The sequence below is a fragment of the Amaranthus tricolor genome, chromosome 13 (genome assembly GCF_026212465.1).
Source record: "Amaranthus tricolor cultivar Red isolate AtriRed21 chromosome 13, ASM2621246v1, whole genome shotgun sequence".
Classification (NCBI taxonomy): Eukaryota; Viridiplantae; Streptophyta; class Magnoliopsida; order Caryophyllales; family Amaranthaceae; genus Amaranthus; species Amaranthus tricolor.
In genome coordinates, this window is record NC_080059.1 from 14,005,012 (window position 1) to 14,016,981 (window position 11,970).

Consider the following 11,970-nt stretch of genomic DNA (forward strand, 5'->3'; position numbering starts at 1 on the left):
TATATTAAATGATATGATCTAATAAGTAAAAAATCAATCAATATTAATAATATTAGTCATAATTAGAAAATAAAAAAGTTATAAATATAAACATTAGTAATAAATACAATGAGAACATCATTGAGTTACAGAGTGAAAATTTTTATTGAGAAAGTAACACGTCAACAATTTTAAAATATGATGACATCTACGGTGTTTTATTTTAGTAATAGTTATAGATAGATTTTCTCTTGTAACATTACCATTTAACAAATAATGAGTTACCTCGATTTACTCTTAACAAACAACCTTATATTCGAATTATTTATCATTAATTTATAGATATTACTATTACTAGAAAAATTATAAAAATATTTGAATTATTGTAAGCAATTTTTCTATTATTACTAGTAGCATAGTTATCAGAATCTTGATTCAGATCTACGATTCTACGATCTTACGATTCAAAAATAGGTGACCGATTCGATTGTAGGTAAGATCTTAGTGTGGTAGAATCGTGCGATCCTACTTAGCTCAAGATTTTAGGTGCTAAGATCATAACACGATTCTACGATCCGATCCTACATGATCATAGATAGTTTCATTCGTAAAAAATTTTCATATTACGGATTACATTTATGTATAAATATATATATATATTTAAAATAATTATATCAATGTCTTTAAAAAAATCCAAGTTTTTCTTGATTTGCAGTTTGAAAATGATTATTAAAAATAATTTTTTTTGAATTTTAATAAATAAAGTCAAATAAGTTTTTATTCACATTTTAAAACTTAAAAAGAGAATAAATATAATTGATAATCAATAGTCTAAAGCACATTAGTATATATTTGTAAGATCACATAATTCTACGATCTTATTCTACTAATTTTGATTTTAGACTCTCAACGATCTTAGATAGAACCTTATTCTAATAACCTTAACTGGTACCAAATTGTAACTAATTTTGAACTGAAAAGAGTATTAGTCTAACTCAAGGGGGACCACTTTTCCTTCCTCCATTAAATTTTTGAACATAACTACTGCACCTTTCTCTCTCTTTCTTTTTTTTCTCTCTTTTTTTTCACTAAGGAAGATTAATTCTATTTTTCCAATTGTGTATATCCAATTTTACTCCAATTTTCCTTTTTTTCATTGATTAATTAGGTCTTTCCTCATCTTCTTCCATGGTTGTTTGATTCTGAGCTAATTTGATTCTAAGCTACTTTGTTTCAAACTTTCATCCACGTCAAAAAAAAAAAACGCAGCTTTAATTTTCCCCTCTTCACAAATTTAGGATTATTTTTGTTTTGTATGAAGATTGATTCCCTATAATCCAATTTTACTTTCTTCTCCTGTTTTTTTTTTTTTTATGAAAATTTTAAAATTGGTTTTGTTTTCTTCATCTTCTTCTTCACCTTTTATTTTTCTTTTTTCCTTCTGAAATTTAGAGTTATTTTTTGTCTTGCTTGAAGATTAATTCTATTTTCCATTTGGTTATATTTTATTTTCTTTCTTCCCCTGTTTTTTTTCCTTTTCTTTTCATAGAAAACTGGTCTTTCTTTTTCATCTTCTATTACGATTTGAGTTTCAATCAATTATGTCAAAAAACCCCAACTTCAAATTTTCTTTACCTTAAAACTTAGGTTTTTCTTTCTTTTTTTTTTGTTGTAGATTTTATTCATTATATCCAATTTTTCTTTCTTCCCCCCCCCCCTTTTTTTTTTTATTTAAAAAATATGTTCTTTCTTCTTTATCTTCTACCATGGTTGGAGTTCTAATTATGTCAAAAAAACCCACCTTTAAAATTTCTCTCTCCTGAAAATTAGGGTTTTCTTGTGCTTTAAATTGCCCAATTGCCCATGTCCTGTCCCAACTTTCTCTTACTTGTGGTTTCTTTTTCTCTTTAATAATTCAAATTGATTTTCTCCTAATAATTAAAAGTTATCTACTTTTTCTCAAAAGAATTTCATTTTCTTTTCATTCACCCCTTAAAACCCACCTTATGCTTCGATTGGTCAATTTCTCGCCTCCACTTTCTTCTCTTCTCTGGGATTTTCTAGGGTTTTTCTGGGGCTTTGCTTCTTCTTTCTAAATTTAAATTTTCTTTTTTTTTCTTTTCTGGGTTTTAAAAAGTCTACATATTGGAATTGATCTGGTTAGTAATCTATTGAATTGAATTGAATTGATGGCATATCTGCCGATTCAGGGTCGACCCGGTTCGGGATCGAGCTCTGGTTCGGGTTTGCCATACTTGAATTCTCAATTTGGAGATACCACATACACAAAAGTGTTTGTTGGAGGTCTTGCTTGGGAAACTCAAAGTGAAACTATGAGAAGGTATTTTGAACAATTTGGTGAGATCCTTGAAGCTGTTGTTATCACTGATAAGAATACTGGTCGTTCTAAAGGCTATGGTTTTGTGAGTATTCCCCCACTTTTATTCCTGTTAGTTGTCAAATGACATTTTGATATGACATTTAGGCTTTCCGACTTCATTGGTTTCAGATTATAAAAACTGTTAAAAGGTCATTAAATCATTTGCACTTCTTAGCGTAGATCCGACCCCCCAATCCTGTCTAGATGGGATCCGTTTAATGGCATTGCGTAATGAAATGTTATTAATGTTGGTTGATGTGATGGGAACGCTTATTAAATTACCTAAGTTGCTATATTGGGTGATGGACTATTTTTAAAATGGGAAAAATTTGTTAGTATTTCCACTCTAAGTTTGTTGCTGTATAGCTATAAGGGCTTTGTTGTGAACGAGAATAATCCTAAGACATGAGTTAGCCTCAAAATTATGAAATAGTCTTTACCAACTGGTTGTTATTTACTTTGGATATGCTGATTGATACTCAATATTTCTAAACAACACAGTCGTTGTCAAAGTTAGTAGGTTGTGCCATTGAATTCGCTACAAGCACCAATTCATGTTCTTTTTGATTAGCTGTTTGATTGTTAGGGAGACATAAGATTAAATAATTAAAATATGTGGATAGAACGAAGAGAAAGATTGAATATGTGAGGAATATAGTGCAAAAATAGGGCCACATCACAGTATAGCGACCGTATCGTAAACGTTTTTGAGTTTACCGCAACCGAAATATAGGCCGTGTTGATCATGATATCTGTTTTACAATCATTTTCGCGATCGTGACCGAAACCACATTTTTGCACTATGGTGAGGAGTACATCTTAAAAGAATATGCTTTGTAGTTGCAAATTTGCTTTCTTGTTTAATTGTTTGGATATTATACTATAATGGGTGCGGGTGCTATTAGCAGTGAAGTGACTGACCGTGCTTGTGTTTTGGGGTGTTTGCTATGGAGGGTTTAGGTAACTTTCCGGGACCCTGAAGCTGCAAGGAGAGCTTGTATGGATCCTACACCTGTTATTGATGGACGTCGTGCCAACTGTAATCTGGCATCACTTGGACGACCTCGACCTGCTATGTCATTTGGTATCTTTATATTTTTCTTTAAATATTTAATTCATTTTCTGCATGATTTGTAGTTTTGTAGTAATATTTATGGTTTGTATCATATCTGAGTTTTGGATTGTTTATTTCCTGCTATGTCATTTGGTATCTTTATATTTTTCTTTAAATATTTAATTCATTTTCTGCATGATTTGTGGTTTTGTAGTAATATTTATGGTTTGTATCAAAATCTGAGTTTTGGATTGTTTATTTCCTGCTATGTCATTTGGTATCTTTATATTTTTCTTTAAATATTTAATATCATTTTCTGCATGATTTGTAGTTTTGTAGTATTTATGTATCATATCCGAGTTTAGGATTGTTTATTTCCTCTATCATGTGCTTGTTAATTATGGAAAATGTTCTTACTTAATGATCTTACTCTTGCTGTGAGTTAACCGTTTGCTTTCCATGCAAAACTTGTGGATGTTTGTTATATGCTGTAAGAGGCTTTAATTGATGACAACTTGGCAACTTAACGTTTGTTCTCTGTTTACTTGGGCCTAATGAAAATTTCTGATAGGACGTTTAAGGTCACCTGGCCCCTACATTGGACATCCACATGCTTCAATACGAGGTGTTGGTTACCAGCAGCCTGTTCCATACAACTATCAGCAAGGATTTGTGTACTCTATGTACGGGTGGGTTATTGCTTGTGTATCTATGGAATATTTCGGCATTGCATGTTTTTTCCATATTTTTTGTATTGATGTAGTGAATTTGTGATCGTTGAAGAAGATGGATATTGTACTCTTGCACAAAATTCTATTGGAAATATGTGGAGTTAATGTCCCAGATGTTTGTATGCCTTTATATCTTGTGATCTTTTTACCCCAATCTTTTGCTGCACAACACCCGTCATGTTACAGCCAAGCATAAAAGTGTTTCATACTAAGGATCAATCGAAACCAACGTCTTTGTTAGCCTTATCACTAATAAGGGTAAGGTTGCGTACGCCTGACCCTCTCAAACCCCACTTTAGGAGCCAGTTAACGGCATTGGCGTGATGAAATGACGTTGTAATGAATGTTGTATGCCTTAATTTTGGTGCTGAATTTGATATGCTAGTGTTGTAATGACATGAGATTGTCAAAACAAGTAGACTTTTTTTGTAAATTATTTAGTCTAAACAAGGAATAATTTAAACTGTAAGTAATGATTTCAGCTAGGTTTTTTAAGGAACTATCGATGTAGTAATTGTGCATTTTGTGTTATGCCCCTTCCCCCTCTCTTTGCCTTTACTCTTACTTTTATGTTGTACAAATTGTGGTAATGTGCTTTTATCTTTGCAGGTATCAACCATATGGACCTGAATATGCATATGCACAGGTATGAGTATTTCAGATTACCTTACATTAGGATTTTCCCTGAAGTTCTTTTATATATTTTATTTTAATTCTAGTACTTAGTCCTTGCCTTTTTATCACCCTTTCCTTTACAGGGCCTTTACAACCCTTATCTGGGTCAGCAGTATCTTCAGCTGTATGGTGTTCCTGGAACACCCAGTGCGCCCATGTATCCTTATGGACAGCTGGGTCAATCAGTTCAAGGGGGCGGTTATACACCAATGCAAACTTATCCAATGCCCAGCCACCAAATTGTGCAATATGGTCCTGGTGTTAATGCTATGACAACGTCTTCTATTCCCAGCATTCAGTCACCGTACCATCCAGGCAATTTTCTTCCTATTAAAAGTAAATATGCTAAAACACATATAATTAGTCTTTCTAACTATTAGTGTTGGTGTTGTATACTTGTATTCCTTCCGATCTAGTATTATGTCTTTGGTGATAGCGGATTCTACTTTTTGGAAGTTATTGTCATTGATAGATTTCACTAAGGTATTGCAATACTTGTTGACATGTGATTGCAAACTTATAGCTTGTTTTCTTAAGAAACGCAAAAAGGGCTCAAACGGCATGTTCATTGTTGCCCTAGACTTCTCAAGAAATGAGATGGGGGATGGGGGTGGTGCTGTCGCTTCTCCAAGATCAGAAATCTCAGTAGTGAAGGTGTCTTTTCTCTTATTGGAACGTTCATGTTAACTTGCTGTTGGAAAATATTATCGGAGCAATTCAGTAGTTAGTATTGTTATTCCATTAATTTCAGGATCAAGTCTATGCTTATTATATTCGTCTCTGCAAAGGCAATAGCTATTTGAATGACTCTGTTGTGGCATATGTTCTTTCATTTTAGTGATAGTTAAGTGATTTGTCTTTTTCAGGTGTGGTATCTCCAATTCCCGGACAACCTCAATTCATGGTCACTGGACATTCTCCTCAGTTCATTCAAGGTGGTGGTTCTGACCAAACAACTGCTTGAGAAGACTAATTTAGGTGAGTATTATGGTCATAAGTAAATGTGTTCAATGGGTCGGGGCGTGTGGGGTCAAAATTTAAATAGGTCGGGGCAGGTCATGTCAAATGTTAACCGGGGCGGGGCGGGTCAAAGCCCGTTTAAATCCGACCCACTTTGACCCTTTTTTTAAAAGTTAATAAAATAATTTTTTTTATTATATTTTATGACCCGTTGGGTCGATCCACTATGTATATAATACTATTATTTAAAAATATAAAAAAAAAGGTAAATTTTTTTCGCAATTAGTTCTTATAATTATCCGACCCGACCCTTTACACCAAGGCCTGTTAATGACTCATCCCGTTATTGACCCGACCTGCTAATGACCCGTTAAAACGTGACTCGATCCTTGATGTGTTGGGTCAAACCCCCCACCCCCCCCCCCCTCCCGCCCCCCGTTAAACACCTCTAGTCATAAGTCTATGCTTGACAATTGACGTGTTGGATATTTCTCCGTATTCATTGCTTGAATATGTGCAGTTAGCCTTAGTTTGCAGTGGGACTAAGAACAGCAGCTCTGCTACTTAAGTGGCGGGCTTCAGATCTAGCCTTGCAACTTTATCATTTTGCATTCTAAAGGTACGCCTTCTCTTCCTAGTTCTGTATCTCTTTCTTTAAAATGGAAGCCATTGCCAATTTGTTTCTTTTCCTAAATCTTCCTCTTTCTCATACTATTGAATTTTAAATGTACCTCTGCAAGAATGATTTTGAAGAAAAAGGTAGTAAAATCAAAGTAAAACTTCTTTTCCCTTGTAATACTTTCAATTTCTGAGTAACATTATTAAGGATAGCTGAAATAAATGTTTTCATGACCTAAAATTTTCACATTCTAGTTCTTCATAGGAATCTCAAGGAAAGTCTTACGGCTCGTTTGGTAATCGGTACTAAATGGTGGGGATATACCATACAACTTCACCTTAAAGTTTACCAATTAAGCCGTTAGTTTAATGTCCGTTTGTGGGGATAGACCATACAACTTCATATTAAAGTTTAGAAGCAATAATGACAGCACAGTTGTTCTGTCCTTTCTATTATTAATTTATGATTAAAATTACTCTCAAATGGTAAGAGGATAGTTTCTGCAGATTGACCATAGAGTGCAAATGGCAGTTCCTCAAGTTTTTGAGATTTGCAATATGAATTTTATTTTGAATTGAGTATCTTTTTTGAATAAGGCGTCTATTATTCTTTCGTATTAGATCTGTTGCCAGCTTGTTATATTGGAACTTCTTTGGAAACTGGAAGCCAACAACTCCTTCAAATGTAGAGCGGTAGAGCCCCTTAAAAAACGGGCAGATTTGAAGGCCTTTTGAGGCTCCCTTTTTTTTATTCTCCTTTTTGTTTTCGAGAGCTGCTTGCACCAGTGTTCTTTTATTGTTTTATTGTATTATTGTATTTGGTCATGTATGATGTAGTGTCTTTTCCAATACACTGTCCAAATTATACAAGCCCTGTATCTAATTTAGGCCACCCCTAAAGTATACGCCATTTCTTTATTTGGTAACCTTGAATGTTTCTAAGACGACAGTGACTGTGTCACAGAGTCATGGTTGAGGTGTGAAATTCTTAATAGTGAAGGATAGTTGTGGATTTTACTCAATTCCCTGACATGGGCGTCTTCTCCTTTATTTCAGGTCGTACAGTGTCGTGCTCGTCAGAGAAGTCAGGTTGCCAAGTCCTTCCAGTGGAGAAGAAATAGGGAAGACAGAACGGTTTGCTCTTCCTGTAACATTGTGCATCGTAAATCTTTCATAGTGGTCAGTGCAGTGCTCAACGAAGCTGACCACATTAATGCATTGAAGTTGTTGGATACGGTTATCCAGCGGCCCCTGTAAAAATAAACAAAAATTATCTTGTACAAAACATACACATCCATGTTAGAATCAATATCTGATTCTTCCGTAGTGTAGTCCTCAAAACTCCCCCCTCCCTCTCACCCGTTTGTGGGTTGTATAGAATTTAATCTCTGGTGTTCATTTTACGTTCGTGCATCTAGCAGCGTTATCTTTAGGTGCCATCCATGTCTTGTGCATATAGGTTTTAGGCTCTTCATTTTCAGTATAGCATATGTTATATATGTATACTTGTATACTTTTGGAAGCCCAATTTCAAAATATGAAAGAAGGTTAAAGACCCATTTATATCAGTCCCTCGTTTATCAATCGCATGTATTTACTCAGCTGTGCTCAGTTTCTGTTGTAGCCATGGTACAAGTACCCTAGAATTACTCTTATAAAACTCTGGGCTCGAAGATCAGCAAGCAGGTGAGGTAGGTTGTATGTCGAGAAACACAAGTTTTGCTGTAAGTTATAAAATTACCAAAATTATAATAAAAGGAGCGAAATCAAAAGTACAGAAATTGACGTTTTCGTGTGGATGTGTTCTTGGTATCATCTGGGTTGTACATATGCTGAGTACTGACTGTCGCAGTGCAGAGTATCTCATTTCGCAGCTAAGCCATTTTGGACCAAGTCAGCGGAGATTTCAGAGTTCAAATTGTTTGTTCTGAACTTGGATGGATATATTTCTAACTTACACACTCTCATGAAGACTCCAGTTCAAAAGTTTTTGTTTAATGTTCAGTCCTGCCTTAAATATTGGATTTTGTTTGAATCCAGTGTTTAAGTCATTTGTTATTTCCATTTCAGTCTCAGATGGGCTTTTTCCTTTTTTTCTTTTTTTAGGTACATACTATTTTATAAGTTATACGTATTTTTGTAAAGAAAAAAGTTTAAAATAAACTTTTATATATATATATATATACATATATATATATATATATATATATATATATATATAAGAGGGATTTAATGAGAAGGGTGAAAATGTGAAGGATAAGAAGCATTTTATTAAACCCTTGATTTCAACAAGATAAAATCTAAGGGGTGATTAAGCTAAAAACACTTAATTGTAAAAGTTATTATGTTACACAGGAAAGTAATTATAGCATAAGTTTGAAAAATCAATTTTATATATATATATATATATATATATATATATATATATATATATATATATATATATGATTTGGATTCGGTGAAAATCAATTATATTGTTGAAAACTGAAAATCATTAATCTCAGTCGTTGGATCTTTAAGAAAATAAATGAACGTCCGTGATTAGCAGGCATTATTCAAGTTTTTCGTTCTCCAATCTGTCGTTTGCCTTTTCTTGTTTTCTCTCTCTAGCTTCTCATTCTTGATTTTTCAATAAAATTACCCACGGAAATTTCACAGTGGTTTTCTTCTCCTGACCAATGCTAAATCTGTCCACCGCCATTGATGTTCATTAGTTTCTTGCTTCTATCAACCACAATCCATTCTTAATCTGTATGTTTTTTTCACTCAATCGCGCTGAACGGTTAGATTGAATATCTTCCAATTTGTTCCTTTGTGTTTGGCTTGATTATTCGAATTTTTATTTTATTCTTCATCTTGCTTTTGATTTTTCCAATTTGTCATTAGTCTTGATTTTTATGTGTTCATCTTGTTTTTGATTTTTATATGTTAATCTTTATTTTGATTTTTCAATCATTGTATTTTATTTTATAAATTTAGGTTTTTTTTTTCTTGCCTCACTTGATTTAGCTGTTTCTCACTCAATTTAGGATTTTCTCACTTGATAGTAATGTACATATTTTATAAATAGTAGTGTCATTTGAAACTTGAAACTATATATACTTATATTGTCTCTGCAAGTCAGAAATTCATATATTAATGCAATATTCAAGATAAGCTGAATGTTAGGTAATCGCAAAAAACAGTTAACCTTCTTTTTTACTTTGTCTTGGATTAATTGTTCATGTGCAATATTTTTTGAGGTGATCGTATGTTTTGTTGGCAAAGTGTGATGGTTATAATAACTCTTACAACTTGCAAGTTGTAACTCAAGTTTAGTCTAGTGAACCTTAAACATTTGGCATTGATGATAGATCTAATTTACTTCAAATATAATGATCTGTGTTTTTAATTTTCAGGTTGCTTCAGTGATGACTATATCGAATCAGTTTTAGTGATAGGCTAACGATGATGATGATACTTTTCTGTAGATGATTGTAACCACTTGGAATTATACTTTTGGGATTGTAAAGGCTAACGACGACAACGATGATGATGTAAATGCTAACGATTATAATGTAAAGGCTATAACTACATTTGGGGTTACTCTTTTGTTTAGTTGAAGTCGTTTGTGTATGCCTCGTGCAGTGTTATAAAATGGTCATGTACATATAGTAATTTTAGGGGTACATAATATGATTTCAGTAGTAGACAATTTTCTATTAATATTACACCATGTTTTTTTTATTATTATTCTTTGATTATTTTATAATTAATTTATGTGTATTTCTTTTTTTCAATTGGATGTTTAATTTTTCTAGTATTTGTACTTTTGTATTTCTAGCTTTGTATGCCTCGTGCGGTCTTATGAATTGGTCATATACATATAATAACTTTAAGGGTACATAATATAATTTTTGGAGTACATAATTTCCTATAAATAGTACACCATGTGTTTTTGATTATTCTTTAATTAAATTATAATATTTAATTGATGTGTACTTCTCTTTTTCATTGATGTTCTTTATTTTTTTCTAGTTTTTGTATTTCTAATTTTGTTTACTTCGTGCGGTGTTTTGAATTGGTCATATACATATAGTAACTTTAGAAGTACATAATATAATTTTAGAAGTACATAATTTTCTATTAATTTTATTTATTTTATTTTATTTATATGCATTTAATTTATCTTTCCCGTGTAGCTTCGTCTCCTTATCTTTCTCGAGCCGGGAGACTTCTTTGGCCGCACTCTCCTATATGGGTATGAGTTGCCGCCGTCCTTCCCTCCCCACACCCTGTCCGTAGTTTTTCTATAAGCGGGATACACTGAGTAGAATGATGATGATGAAAATTTTCTATTAATAGTACATCATAATTTTTCATTATTCTTTGAATATTTATAATATTTGATTTATGTGTAATTTTTTTTTTGTCATTGGATGTTTATTTTTTCTAGTATATCTACTTTTGTATTTCTTGTTTTGTATTACTTATATTTAATCTAGAACAATTTGTAAACAAGTTCTTTCTTATGGATCTTTGATTAATAATATACCCTCGTACATATTACAACCTCTGGTTTGTTTTCACTTGCATTAGAAAAAAATACTAAGTACTGTACATATACCTTTTATAAATGATATACATACATATATGTATAAGAAATATATATATATAACTAAACAAAGGTATACATTTTTTAAATATGGTACATATTTTTCATTAGGGGATACATAAGTTGTAAAATAGGTATATCCATTCTTTGCTTCCTCTTGGAGTATAATATAAAATGGAACTAGAACTTATTAGAAGTTGAGTGGATGGACTTTTAATTTCTGTGTAATAAACAATAAAAAAAATATATATTAATATTCATAAAATAAGTACATAATTCTAATTAAAGTGTACAATAGTAGTTATAATAGGCATACATGTAGTTATTCGAATATATTACAAAAGATAAAGCTTTCTGTATTGATTTTTAAAGTAATACATAATGTATAATAATAATAATAATAATAATAATAATAATAATCTTCTGAGTTTGCCTTAGTGAAAGTTGCAACCAATTACCCAGTTTACTCGTTGGTTTTATCATTTGCACTTTGAAGTTGCAGATCATATTTGCAAGAGTCAATACGAAACAACTTTTTGTTATTATAAAGGAAGTTTGCGTACAAACTGATACAACTCCAAATGCTGTTAATAGTTGCTTATATGACACTTTCCAATTTCATTTTCACAGTGTATTATGTTGATAAATATTCAATATACCAAATTTTTTTGTTCAGCCAAAGTAAGCAAAAATCTATCATAATTTCACTCAGTGACAATTCTTGACTATCAGATTTGTTGTACAATAACGCAGAAAAGATCACTGACATACACATAAAAACTTCCGTTGCTAAGGACGCTTTTCATCGTGCTCTCATAAGAGAAGATGACACAAGGAAACAGTCGACAAATGACAAAGCATAGAAGTAGTCTGAAAAATATGTTGACACCTTCACAGAACAAGAGTGGCTATTATATATAAGCTTTGCACAAAACTTTGCATCTGCAGAATTGGCAAACATCAACTCCGCACATTTTAA

The 11,970-nt window shown here is 32.3% G+C and overlaps 1 protein-coding gene across 2 annotated transcripts; it reads left to right on the forward strand.

Annotated features, from left to right (window-relative positions):
* The first annotated feature begins 973 nt into the window (after positions 1 to 973).
* LOC130798117 (uncharacterized) lies at positions 974 to 7,981 on the forward strand. 2 transcript variants are annotated; one of them, XM_057660990.1, is made up of 8 exons: positions 974 to 2,402; positions 3,320 to 3,443; positions 3,985 to 4,102; positions 4,754 to 4,790; positions 4,903 to 5,155; positions 5,686 to 5,797; positions 6,300 to 6,398; positions 7,454 to 7,981. In XM_057660990.1, the coding sequence occupies exons 1-6, from the start codon at positions 2,169 to 2,171 to the stop codon at positions 5,781 to 5,783; spliced, it is 864 nt and encodes a 287-aa protein (XP_057516973.1). In that variant the 5' UTR covers positions 974 to 2,168; the 3' UTR covers positions 5,784 to 5,797; positions 6,300 to 6,398; positions 7,454 to 7,981. The 2 variants fall into 2 exon arrangements, with proteins under 2 accessions (XP_057516973.1, XP_057516974.1); XM_057660991.1 differs by having other exon boundaries at positions 4,903 to 5,134.
* The last annotated feature ends 3,989 nt before the right edge of the window (positions 7,982 to 11,970 follow it).